This window comes from Lipophrys pholis (genome assembly GCF_963383615.2).
Source record: "Lipophrys pholis genome assembly, chromosome: 2".
In the NCBI taxonomy this organism is placed as follows: Eukaryota; Metazoa; Chordata; class Actinopteri; order Blenniiformes; family Blenniidae; genus Lipophrys; species Lipophrys pholis.
Window position 1 is genome coordinate 23,551,842 of NC_137636.1, and position 14,296 is coordinate 23,566,137.

A 14,296-nucleotide genomic window follows, 5' to 3' on the forward strand; every position below is an offset into this window, starting at 1 on the left:
AGACCACCATGCAGAATACAGAAAAACTGTTAAAATATAAAAAAAAACAAAAAAAAAAACTGCCTAAACCATTAGGAAAGGTAAAATAAGAAAAAACAAAAGTAAAATTGGTGTAAGCTGAGGTGGTTCAGCTTGGTCACCTCCCATTAGAGCTCTACCAGGCACGTCCAATGAGCCAGGACTCAAAGAGACTATACTTCTCATTTGGGCTTTGAGCGACTTTGGGGCCCCATAGAAGGGGGCAGAGATATCCAAGCCACTACAACTCCATGTGGACTGTGTGGGGAAATGAGATGGGTGGATGGGAAAGGAAAGGAAAATGGAGGTGGAACGTGTTTATAAAGGTTTCAGATCCACAAGCTGTACTGATGATTATTGACAAGAAAGTGTCGTCTTCAGATCAACTAAAGTAACATGTTGTTTCCAGGTTCCGAGCTTCCCCTGATGCAGTAGGACCCTATTTGTAGGCCTGTTCAGATCACCCAGCAGCCATGGACCCCCTTCCAGAATATTCCCTGTTCCTGGTCCGGATCCTGGAGGAACTGGACACCAAGCGCAGCACCATGTCCTACCAGGACCTGTGCAAGTCCCTGTGTGCCCGCTTCGACCTGGTGCACCTGGCCAAGCTACGTAGCCTGCTCTTCTACACGGCCTGCCTGGATCCCGCCTTCCCCGCCACTCTCTTCAAGGACAAGATGCGCTGCTCCATGGAGGACCCGCAGTCAAAGAAGCTCATGGTGGCGGCGGACATCGTCACCATGTTCAACCTGATCCAGATGAACGGAGGGATCGCCAAAGAGAAGCTGCCTATCGCGCACAGGGGCAAGTTTCACAAGAACCAGTCGCTGGAGTTGTGCAGGTCGGACAACGACTCCTACAAGTATCAAGACCACGACCGGGGTTACGATCGCCCACACCATCATCATCACCATCATCATCGCCACTCACAGCAGCAGCGCCCTTTGGCTCAGACCGCGTCTCCCTCCGCCAAATCAGAGTGCAACAGCTGTCAGCAGTTCATACCCGCCTCGGAGCCCAACTTCCTTCTGGGCGTGAGCAAGGACATGAAATGCAGAGCAGCCTCACTGGACAAACTGCACCATCTGCCCCAGTACTCCAGCAGCAGTCCGCCGTCGCCGCCGTGCGAGATGCAGAGCACCTACTTTCCCATGGACATAGACAGCGAGTCCACCACCGACCAGGATTCTCTGCAGCACATGGGCCACGCCGAGCCCTTCACCGTTCACTCCTGCATCCAGAAGAGGAACATCTTTAAAGATGACTTTCACAACTTTGTGGCCTTCTCACCACAGGTTGGTTTAATTATTTTTTTTTTTTTGGTTTTGGGATGTTTTAGGAAGTTGTGAAAGAACAATTGGTAGACTGTTGGAGTGAAGAAATATAAACACATTTTTGGAGTTTTAAAGAAAATGCTTAATTATTTTAAGTTACAAAAATGGAAAGTTGACTGATGTTGGCAACCAGCACATAGGGGGGATCCTGGTGGGCCAAATGAGTCTGATTAGCTATTCTATATATGCTGAAGAAATATTAGTGGCTTAGAAATACAGAAAATCTGACTTGCCTGACACAGTTTCTCGACAGGTGAACCGTGAAACTGTTAAGTATAGAGGTTCATTGTAAAACTAGGTTGCTTTTAAGATTGACATAAGTAAACATCACCAGTTACTTCTTCTAAATATTAGGGATCTTTTATGCCATTTACAGTAGAACACATACACACACTGGTATTGAAATATGTACACAGTCATTCTTTACTGATCAAAACTAACAATGGCAGCTTGTGAAAGCTTCTAATTAAGTTTTAATTAACAAGTCAGTAATTTCCCCAGCTTGATACAGTATATCTAATTTTCTCTATTCATTTGTTTTAAACAAACACATTTATTACATTCAATTAGTATTTAATGATTAAAGGTATATGATGTTTTTGGAATCTGTCCATCCATCATTATTATATTTTATTGTTGGAGCTGATCTCAGATGATTCTCTCTACCACACACACACACACACACACACACACACACACACACACACACACACACACACACACACACACACACACACACACACACACTCAGTACCACAGATTCATGCACAATCATATTATCTCACTTACGGAAGATGCAAACAATTAAATCAGTGGTAATTTAATATCTATTTTTTTTTAGCTTTTACCCAAAATCAAAAGTGAATAGAATAAAAGTCAGTAGTTGATACTCGTTCTTCCTTGATCTTCAAACCAACTTCAATTTGCTGTGGTACGCCTGCTCACAGGTCGTTCCCAGCATATAAAAGATAAAAGCACTGATAATATAGAAGCATTGAACTGGCTCAGATATTTTCTTATCATATAATCACAGATCCAGAGACCAGGGCTCTGTGGAAGCTACTGCATCACCTCAAGGACTTTTCATTTAACGTGTGTGGAATAGATCTGAAATAACATTGTGGCTGTATCATGGGGGATTTTGGCTTCTGCTCCAGAATTCATTTAGAGTCAATCTAATACCCTCCTGGTGGTATATCATAATGAAAATGTAGCATTTTTAAACAGTAGTTTGAGAAGTCCAAGTGTATTTGACCTTTGTAGTCTCTGTTGTACTGAAATGGTATTTAAAGTCTTTGTGATATCGTTGTAGGTTCTCACCACTGAGACCAAGCAGGGCAATAAGGCTGCCGAGGCCTACCACAGGAGGGAGTTGCACAAGCCTGCCACCTTCTTCAATCACAGCTTTGAACTCCCCTACAGCAACCCCTACTTCGAACCTACACTCAACTCCCCTTTGCAAGACCGGCGCAAAGCCAAGCACGAGAGCCTGGACGACTTGCAGGCCTCCACGTACTTTGGCCCCACCACAGTTTCAGAGTGCGTCAGCAACAGAAAGCACAGCAACAAAGTGGGGAAGCAGCCAGCGTGGCCGGTGAAGAGCCTCAGTCTCAATACTGAAGAAGGGCCACCCAACTTTGAGAGGCCTTTCATTAACAGCAAACCGCTTAAAGAGAACCACCACTGCAATATCAACATCCTCAGTCCTGACAACGATCAGCATTTTCACAATCCAAAGGAAAAAGTAGCAGCTTCACCCGGTTTTGTTAAGAAAGGTAATGTCAATAAAAATGGGATTAAATCCAAGGAAATGATGGGGAATGGGCCTCCAGGTTTGGACAAAAGGGAGGCAGCCAAGAAGTTCAGGGATAAAAGCATGAACAGTGCCTCCTTCCAGGGAGGCGACAGCTCTTCCAGTGTCGGGACTCAAACGGAGCAAGCAGAGCAGAAGAAGTTGAAGGAATATCCGCCCAAGTACAGTGAGAGAGAAAGACATCCCTTCAAACACTCGGATGAGGACTCTGAGATTGTTAGTGATGACATAAGTGACATTTTTCGTTTTCTGGATGATATGAGTGTTTGTGACTCTCTGGGCATTGTGCAGTCCTCCTGTTACAACAGTAATGGGTCTTTGTCTCAGGTAACACTGAAGTCCGAAGGCGACAGCTCCCCCGAACGGAACACTGTCAAACTAGCCAAATCCAAGCTGGATCGTCTCTTCCACTCCCTGGAAAACACGGATGATGAGCTCAAATCGAGTGTGTGCAAGCTGGTGATGAGAATCGGCGAGATCGAGAAGAAGTTAGAGTCTCTGTCGGGGGTTCGCAGCGAGATCTCCCAGGTACTGTCCAAGCTCAACAAACTGGATGAGAAGATCCAGGAGCCGGAGCCCAACGAGAGACAGGGGGACACCGCTTCTGCGTCTGGGTCGAATGCCACCCCGGACAGGCACCACCCTCATCCACACCCCGAGGCCACACTCTCGCCTCACGTTTTCCAGTGCAACACCACTGGACACAACGGCAAGATGGACAACGGCCATTCAGGAGAGTGGTGTTATTCTGATGGGAGTAATACGGACAGCCTCAGGATGAAGGCCCTGAAGAAGAGCATGTTCACCAGAAGGTCGTCCCGCTCACTCAACGAGGAGAACAGCGCCACCGAGTCAAAGGTCGCCAGCATCACCAACTCCCCCCGGGACTGGCGGACTGTGTCCTACTCCTGCCACCCAGGAGACGAGGACAAGGACAGAGAGCGAGACGCCAAGGACAGACACCGGAAATCCAAAGAGGTACAGACTCTTTTCTTTTTCGATTCATGTTTGAATGAGATCGAGACACACGGTATTTGACATTTGTTGACGATGTGCATAATCTACCATTTCCTCTGAGAGAACTTTCGTCAACCTCTACAACTGGCAGCAGGTAGTTTGTATCAGTTGTGCAGAACATTTTGTTGATGCTTTCAAAAGATTCAGATGAGGACTCACAAGAGTTCAGCTCAAGAGATTTGAAATGTTTGTTCTTGCCTCGGTTGCTTTCATCTGTGTGCTTTGGCTCATTGTCTTCTTGAAGGACCCTTAACAAGTCTACAAAACGTAGCTCTCTGATGATTGGCAGGTCATCTTGCTGTGATAGGCTTCGGATTTCATTGCACGCTGCACAGATTCTGGGTGACAAGTGCCAGACGCAGCACAGCAGCACAGAGACGTCACCAAGTCTGCTTCACAGACGGTATACTGTGTTCTATTCATGATTTTGTTCCTTTCTTGAATTTCTCTTGTGTGTGAGCGTAGAGCCGAGGTGACTTGCCAAGCTGCTATAGCTTTGTCTCGTCCTCCCAGTGGACGCTCGCTGAAGCGTTGTGGCTTGTCACCGTGTATTTCAGCAAATTCCACTCTCGCTTTTTTTCTTTTCTCTCGAGTGTTCTTTCAAGGAAACCACGGTTGTTTTAGAGACACTCAGCATTGTGCAATCAGACACTGCTGCACTTTGACCTTCAAGTCGTGACATTTCTGTCCATAGAGGTTTGTCTTTCTCGGCTTCATGATCATTTTAGGTGAATATGGATAAACCCAACAGCACAGCCACTACCTGTTTCCAAAACCCCTGACTGAATGATTACACTAGTCAGAAACACCATTAGTGTGAAATATCTCTATGATTAAATGTTTCTATTTGCCAGACGAGCCAATAAATCTGCTCCGAGTCTTTTCAAATATTTTCGATAAACAAACAACACTTTATCTTGATTTTTGCTCACTCTGTTTTTCAAATCTACAATGGCATTGCAAAAACTGCAGATACACTTGAGATAATTATTACTTTAATTAAATCCCTTTTCAGGAGGAATAGGGAGGTATTCAACACTTGTACTGAAAATTGTGAGTTTTGATTGCTGCACTATTCGCATACATAAAGTCTAATTTGTAGAATTGTGTGGATTCCTATTAAACAATACAAATTATTTGTAAAAGACTCGAACAATCTGGAGAAATCCCTGCACACAAATCAAAAGTCAACACGAAATGGTCATGAACTAAATCAGACTGCTAATGTTGCTGTTGACCTACATGGAAGGAATGCTAAAGAGTATTGGCTCTCTAAAAAGCACATTAGTAAAAACCTTCTATTTTCAAGCATAAAGTAGGACATTTGGAGTGATGTGCTCTGAATGGAAGAATTAATGAGATAGAGGTGTTTGGATAAAAAAGTTTGGTTTGAAACTTTTATCTACTTTATAGATAATAAAAACATAGATAACGTTTGTCAAAAGGCAGGCTAATAACCAGTCCATCATGGGATCAATGCAGAGGTCATCACACACAATATACTCCATATACCTAGAATAGTAGTCCAACTATGTCGTCTGTCCATATGAATGTCTCTGTACTCCCATTGTTAATATCTCGTGTATTGTTTACTGACCAGATCTACATACTTTTTATTACAAAAACAAACGGCACCCACTGGTGGTACTACATGCTAACTACATCATTTTCAGTGATTCTGCCATTTCAGTGTAAACGGACATTGTTTTCAAAACCTTACCGTGTAAACGCGGAACTTTTCTGAAACTAAAATATATAAACTGTTTTCACTTGAAGCACTGGGTTAGTGGGCCCTTAATTCAATCAAAACCTACCAAACCAAAACACAAAATTTTTATCTCTGAATCTCCACCCAACTGATTATACCGAACACATTGCACACATCTGATGTCGGGCAAAAGTCACGAGCAAAGAGTTGAGTGAGGGTCCGAGGTTTCTGACTCTGGCTCCTATCAGGGAGCCTCAGATGTTCATACTCTGGCCAATGAGCTGCATCCACCTGACCTGATGACTCTTCCAGGTATGTCTCGCTCAATCAACGCAGAAAACATATCGACCGAGTCATAACGGCTCATTCAGAATGTGGCGCTCTGGTAGTGACAATGATGTTTGATCAATTCTAACAATAATAGAAGTTACCCATCTGCTGTATGAAAGTGAAACTCCACACAGAAGGGTTACTGTTGATTTGAGGTTGAATCCAGAGTTTAGATCTGCGTAAATGTCCAAGCGTGTTTGGAAACACTGTGAGGTCGTGGGAATCTATATTTTAAAAACAAATCACTTGCTCCCACTCGTACCTGCTTTTTCACAGGAATGTGTAACTGGGCTTTAAGATAGCAGTCTCTGGGTGTTAAGCAGGCGAGCTGTGAGGAGCTCTGTTGTCATGCCATGTGGCTCCTTTGTCCCACATGGCGTCCTCTCACAGCCAAGAGATGTACTCGCAGCCATCCAGTGAGAGGAGGAATTAATTCTGTCAAATTAGAGGCACTAAAAATGTGGACAGGATTCCTCTGGGTGTTCGGGGACTCTCAGTTCAGGCTCCTGTGTCGTTTGTAACCTGTCAACAAAGTAAGAGGCAGAAACGTTTTCCATCACAGCTCCAGAAAACTGGACTTATCTTTGTGAGCTGAGATAAAATATACACTTTTCTTTTACTTTGAAGGCTGACTTTACTTCCCTTACACCAGTGGTGCAGCTGTTTATCACCAAAAATAGAAATACTGATTGGAGTTTCTAATTTTGAAGCAGACGTATTCATAAAGACAAGTTCTTCCAGTTTCACTGGGAATTGTCGTCATTGTTATATTTCCAGCCATTCCAGAGCTTTTTATGCTGGATTTGCTATCCGTATGCTAATCATCAGAAGCACTGGCACCAACTTTAGATCAAAATATTTACTTGTAGTCTTCATTTTCCTTTTATAAAATAGAAAGCTTTCACACCATTGAAACTGTACTATGTCCTTTTTTCATTTCTGTTCATTCCTCTGTTTATTTGTCTTATTTGTAGTATGTTGCAATGAAATGTTTCTTCCTGACTCTTAGCTGTGAAACTGTTCAGTACATTCAGAGTGAAATGAATCATCAAGGATGTTTTAAAGTAGCTAAAAAGACAAGATGAGGAATGAATGAAAGGCTCAGTCAGAGGAAATAAACACGGCACTCATTCACTGTTACATAATGCTTAACAATGATTTGTCTGTATTTTAAGGTTTTCGATAGATATGTCATTGTCATCACTACTTTCTGAACTAAGTGGGCAGAACACAACAATCAAACCTAAACAGGCTCAAAGTGGGGTCATTTCACGAGTAATAGGCGCATCCTGTTACTGGAAGATGAAGTAGTTCACTCCAAGAGTGGCCATTCTTCTCTGCGGGTAGTCTGGATGTAGGTCGTACAACAATTCAGTTTAGTCACATTCAGCCCAGTTTCATCTTGAGTGGGCCACACTGGTCAAACAGTGTCACAATAACCTTTAAATGTAAACATAAACGTTTCTCAATTGTTGTGCCACAAAATATATGGGATGGAAATGATGAATGATGAAAACATTCAGGTCCAAAGTACGGTGAGATGTAGTCAAAAAAAACCTTCTCCTATTGCCATTGTATTATGCATGTTTTTAAAAACTCACCCTGACAGCTTGGCTTTGAGGCGATTTTGATAGCAACCAGATAGCTATGTTTCATGGCACATCACATATCTCAGCTCAAGTCTCACTGTTGTGTTGTTTCCACTACTCTTAAGAGATTTGTTTAAAAAAAAAAATTAAAAATCATTGTTGACTTCGGAATTTTTACAGTTCGGTTTAGAGGTCGGAGTGGAGCCTCTTGCGGGCCGGTTTTGGCCAACAGGTCTAATGTTTGACACGCCTGTCCCAGGCACTTCCCCACATGAATCAAAGTGATGCTAATGCTTCCAAAACAGATGCAAAGTGTGTGCTTTCCTCAATCTTTTCAACGATGTTAACCCCATGTTTCGGGGAGGTTTGATTTTGGAGAGATGTAACATCCCTCGCCTCCCCTATTGAGTAGTCGCTTATGATTGAGTTAATGTTGCTGGCTTAGCTTTACATGAAGGATTGTCATTTATTGGTCCATTTAAAGAACTTATCACCTGGAGAGCCCACTTTTCCTTGTTTAAACATGAGTTTTTTTTGTTTGGACTCTTTGTTCAAACCAGAATCGCCCACAAGGGGGCGCACCCCGAAACGGGAGATTTTCATTGTAGTCAGCACAGGAGGCTAATATCACGAGCCCACCTCTGTTCCACCACCCTGAAATTACGGTTGACAGAGCGAACTGCTAATCTAGCTTGCACTCGTATCCATTATTGACAGTTCCTCCAATCAGCATGTGCCTAACACCTGTACCAGTCAAAGTCTTGCGTGTACTCTCGTGAGAGGAAGTTGTAGTATGAAAAAGGGTCAGAACGAGCTCTCTGATTCTTTTTCCCAATAAATATCAAGAATTGATTTAAAGACATTTTAAGAGAGACAGGATTCGAGTTAATACCAGATGATTACTCCTTTAAAGTTAAATACACCCCTGAAGCTGCTTCGTTTAGACATTTGTAGTGTATTTATGATTTTCCATGGGTTGAAACTGACTAAATGGTAAATAGTTAAATTGATTTTACTTATATTGCGCTTTTCACTGCCCCAAATGTTTAACACTGTTAATCAGGTTCACACACTCCTCAATGGAGGCGGCTGTCACGCAAGGAGCTCATTCCATCCAATAGGAGCAGTTTGGGGTTCAATGTCTGGCTCAAGGACATGGAGAGATCAGGAATCGATCCTGCAACTTTCCTATTAAAAGATGACCTCTCTACCAACTGAACCACGGCCGTCCAAACACATATTTTCTTCACAATTCAATCCCACAGTGCAATAATGGGTACTTTATTAACTCAGCCAACCTCATGTGATAAATATTGATAACAATAAAAGGGAATTGAGTAAAAAAATATGATTTTCTATGATTTTCTGTGCCGCAGGGTGTTTCAGTTGAGAAAAGATGGAATTTTGGATCTTTCTACTGATCTGCTGTCAGTTCTTACTCAGCGGTTTTGTGCAAACCAACAGTGTCTCAAGATAACTGTTGCAATGTGAATTAAATGACTGAACATGTCAGCCAACAAGCACCCGTTCTTTTGGACATTATGTGTGTTTTTCAAAGTGAAGGACAGAGGTCGAAACCAAAGGAACGGCAGCGCTTTCTTGTCGACATCAGACTCCTCACTATATGCTGCGATTCTGCTTTAAATGAGCTCTGGAAAGTTTAATTAGGTTTTTTTTTCTGTTAAAACTGCTTCAAAGAATGAGAACGTGGTTGTGTTTCTACATCATGGGTATTTAGTGACGCCTACTCATTCCTTAATGATGGTGATCATTTTGATATTTAGGACTGTACGTGAATGTATATTTTGAAGCTTTATTTCAGAGTGTGATGAGCAAGGTCCAGTGTGTATCCTAAAGTCCTTATTTCATTTAAAATGTAGCTCTTCAGCTTCATTGTTCTGTACAACATCTTAAACAAAATGACTGTCGGCAGGCGTTAAACATCCTACTGAAATTACTCCACGTGACCTTTGTTCAGGCTAAACTAAAAGGTGTTGCAACCTGGAGCTGCTTGTATGAAGCCTCCTGATTTGGTCACACATTTCACTTCGTAACGAAAACACACTCAGGACTATCTCCTGAGTTACCTCTGAATTTGTGGCTCTCCTCGTGGTCTTTTTGTCCCTCTGTCAAATTAAATCCAAAGTGAATACAATAGAGTTTGTTTTTTTTGGATGCATTTGCATCATTAATAACAGAGACACTGTAAATTCACTCTTGTTTGCATAGATTAAATGTGCGTGTTGGGTGATTGGCTACATAAAAAGTCATATTAATGACTTCATACATCATGTGGCCGCAGTGTGAAGCACAAACTCACACACAGGTCAGGAGCTTCAGTTAATGATCACACTTGAATGGCTTGGTCACAATTACAAGGCAAAAGTTGTTTTGGATTGGCTTTCTCAAACTAATACTCTTTATTGAAGTAGGGTATTTTTGATGTTGCAGAGCAGGTCATTTACAACATGATAGTCCATAAATCACTTGAAGTGAGACATCAGCAATAAATACAAAAAGACAGTGAGGGTTTCTCGGCAGAAACAGCCTGAATTATTGTTGAATCAGCCTTATTTAATGTCAGTGTGGCGTTTCCAGGCGAATGTAGACTGTTTTCTTGGACCAATCCACATTTGTTTTGCTCTGTGCTTATCATCCTACCTTCAGTGTTGTATCCTATCATTTGCCTAAAGGAAGTCAAACTTTCCAAGACATGAGTTGGAAAAGCGCTAAAGAAAACAAACTCGAGAGAGAAACGAGATCAGGGAACGCAATGGGAAGATAAAGATTGGGCAAACATAAGAAACCAAGAGGAAACACTGCTAAATATAGATAAACTATTATAAATGTCATTATTTCACACAAACAGTGAAACTTCGGCTCTTGCTTTGCGCTGCACAGTAAATGTATTAACGCTATATCAACATGCTTCATAAACATATTGCAGAGGGATGAATTTTCCATGCACTGTGCATTTTTGCTCTGCAAATTCAAAATGACCGACATTTAAATGTCAAAAACAGTGGTATTTACCGTGATTACTTCCTGTGGGATTCACTCGCGATGGCATAAACAAGAGGCAAGAGAAAGAGCACCGTTATCTCACAGAACAAATCTCAAAGCACAAAGACATTAGAATTGTTTATTAAAAAGCATTATGCAATAACTTCATCACACATTGCATGTTGACTAGATATATCGTGTAGGATTAACTCGTACTGCCACAACTAGTCACCACAACACAAGAATGAGTGATAACACAAGTTCATCCTAAACTATGCATCTTTCTTTTTTTCATTTTTCATTTTTTTCATTTCAAACATGCACAAAATCTAATAAACAATTCAGCACCAATCAACCAGAAGGTATGTCACCAAAGAAACGTTGAATAAATGACAGCAGAAAAGCATAATGTGGTTGCATGTCCAGAAAGGAGTGGGAAGAAGTAGAACTTATTAAATCCCATCAATTCTCCATAAATAATAAGAATAAAAATGTAGCTTCCGCTTATTTAATAATGTTCCTGTTCTTTAATAAGCAGGTGAAACCCATCGTTTCTCAGTAAAGTTTTGCGTTTACACTTTAACATTTTAAAAACATCTGTTTACATAGAAATGGCAGAGAAACCAGAACTCAAAGTGGAGCCAAACAAGCAATAATTTGCTTTTTTTTTTCTGGCTTGACATTCTCATATGTGTCCAAATCCTTTTTTTTTTTTTTTTTTTTTTTTTTTAATAATAAGTAATATCCAATTCTAAACCCCTCGTTGAGGTGATACTTGTTGCTGGGCTGAGAAAACAACACAAGAAAGTCTGTTTCAGTGCCAAAGAGTGAATTCAATTATTAATGTTGCCATTTCCCGACAGTAGCTTGGTAAATAACAGCTTCTTCTAACAAGATTTCCTCCAGACAAACACAGACGGCGGGCTGGATCTCTTTCATTATGCTATTAGCTTCCTTCACAGATTATTTTCCAGTGCCATGACGAGTTAAACTCCTCAGACAGTGATGGAGTGAAAGCATCATTAAACATTCATCACTGAGAGAAACACTGCCTCCACTCACAGTCATGCAACTTTCACCGAACACTCTGGTTTTAACGCTCACAAGTTAGACTTTACGTATCTGGAAGTAAAGATCTTGTAGCTGAGTAATTTGCATATAGACATGGAGTCCCTTAAAAAGGACAGTAACATTGATGAAGCACAGTAAGAAACAGTGTTACGTTGTATAGTCCTTTGTAATTGTTTCCATCAGAATGTGAAAATAACACACACATTAGCTCAGTTATTGCCTTGTGATTAATGAATCAAGTCTAGTCGGGAGTCAGATGCAGCAACTGAAAATGTAATAAAGCCAATAATGTAATAATTGGTAGTTTTATAGTTGACAGTCACCTTAACAACAATCCAACATGGTCGTCTGTCCATACGAATGTCCGTGTCCTTTCATTGTTAATGTTTAAAGTGTATTGTTCTCTGTGTGCCTGTGTGTGTACTTTCATTACAAAACAGCCAAGAACACCAACTGGTGGCCTGGCATGCGTGTTTTCGTTTCAGAAGAGTTTTGCATTTATATGACAGTTTTCTCTTGAAACATTGTCGTGTAAAAGTGGCCTTACTTACCTGGCCACTTTAGGTTACTTTGAGGTTAAAAAATCCTTTTTGCGTGACATGGTTAAAGAATTTCATCATAATTAATAGAGAAATGGTGTTGTCTTCACGCCAACACACAATCTTTGTATTCTTCTAAAAATAATTGCAGATTTTAATTAATCTGATTGTTGTGTTAATCCATTTTAATTGAGCTCTGAGAAGGTGGCAGCTTTCCTGAGCGGTTCGTGTCTGGGTGCCCAATGTTTGGCTTTGGATTTCATGCAAAGTGATTCATCATGCGGGCTGTAATATTCAGGAAAGTCAATGCTTTTCTCTCTGATATCTCATCAGTGCTTCTTCAGGCTCATAACTTTTAATGTTCCTTTTGTGAGTTGACTTTTTCTGCTTCATCACGACGGTGGAGGAAAAGCTGGGAATGAGCAGCTCCGAGCTCACCGGCTGCAGCTCCGAGCTCAGGCTGCTATTTAAGGCTTGTTGAAAACAAACGGCTGGCCTGGTCCCTCTGCTCTCAAGCAGGGGCTTTACTCACTATTGTGTTGTTAATTTTAGATATAGATCCAGGAAAAATGCATCTTCCATGTTCGGTTTTGACAATATTTCCCATTTATTGCAGTCTTTACTCTTCAATCAAATTCGTGTAAAGCAGGGTAATTTAAATTGTATATCTGTCATGACCTTGTTCACTTCCATTGCTGTAGATTACATTGTGAAGTTTGTCCTTAAGCAGAGATAAATGTGCACTCACTCCAGCTGACTTTATTGTTTTTAGATTTAGATATGCTGGGTCAAACAGTGCAGATTATCCTTCATCTAAAAATCACAGTAAAATATGTATTGTACCAAGTTTTTTTAGGTGTTATTGTCCTCATGTCAAGATGGAATCTTGGCAAAGTTAGTGGATGTCCAGGTTCTCCACTGGGGGGCACCAGAGAGTGGAAAGAAGTAGCTTGTGATGGGTAGGGGGATGCCTTTTCCCTGAGAAGAAAACTTATTAATACAATTTTATGGCCGTAGTAAATAGTTATTCTGCACATGCTCAGTAGATGGACAATACAAACAGCATTTTCCTCCAGAGTGTCATGACTGTCAGTCAATAATCTCCTGGGACTTGGTAGTTTTATAGTTGACAGTCACCGTAATAGCGATCCAACTTGGTCGTCTGTCCATACAAATGTCCGTGTGCTCCCATTGTTAATGTGTAAAGTGTACTGTTCTCTACTGCCTGTGTGTGTTGTTTCACTACAAAAATAAACAACAGCACCAACTCGTGGCCTGGCATGCAAACTGCATCTTTTTCAATTTTTTGCCGTTTCACTGTAAATTGAAGTCGTTTTCAAAACGTTGCCGTTTAAACGCGAAACTAAAATGCAAAAACAATGTGTTTTCAATTAAAACGTCATGTAAACGGGGCCTAGATGACCAGACATATTTACAAATTTAACTTGTTATTTTATACTATTGAAAATTAAAATCATTCAACCATTTAAGTGAAATATTATCTTTCTGGTGACATGTTCATATGGTCACTTCCTCTACGTCAGTGATTCTTAACTGGTGGGTCACTGGCCTGCTTTACAGTGAGCAGAGACAGAAAAAATTGGAAAAATAATCACTGTCACATCATCAATTAATAACAGGAGGTGATATAATGCCTTGTAATGTGAGTTGTATACATTGTATTTAAAATATAGGGACAAATGTACTTCAGGTCAACCATAGTGAAATCTTTTCCATTGTGTGTCTCCAACCAGCCAGTTACATATCACCCACCACGACGAGCCCACCAACCAGACTGACGCATCAATCAAACATCGATTAGTGTCAACTGAAATTGGACACTGCTAAGAGGCTGAGTTTTAATAAAAACCTAA

At 41.1% G+C, this 14,296-nt stretch overlaps 1 protein-coding gene across 1 annotated transcript in view; it reads left to right on the forward strand.

The window, feature by feature from the left end:
• Positions 1-485: 485 nt before the first annotated feature.
• Positions 486-14,296, forward strand: part of minar1 (membrane integral NOTCH2 associated receptor 1) — a gene marked incomplete at its 3' end in the record, with an annotated part of 44,810 nt that continues 30,999 nt past the window's right edge. The window contains exons 1-2 of the mRNA XM_080489468.1: positions 486-1,313; positions 2,665-4,143. Coding sequence (XP_080345594.1) covers positions 492-1,313; positions 2,665-4,143 — 2,301 coding nt within the window. The 5' untranslated portion in view covers positions 486-491. The remainder of the gene's footprint in view (positions 1,314-2,664; positions 4,144-14,296) is intronic.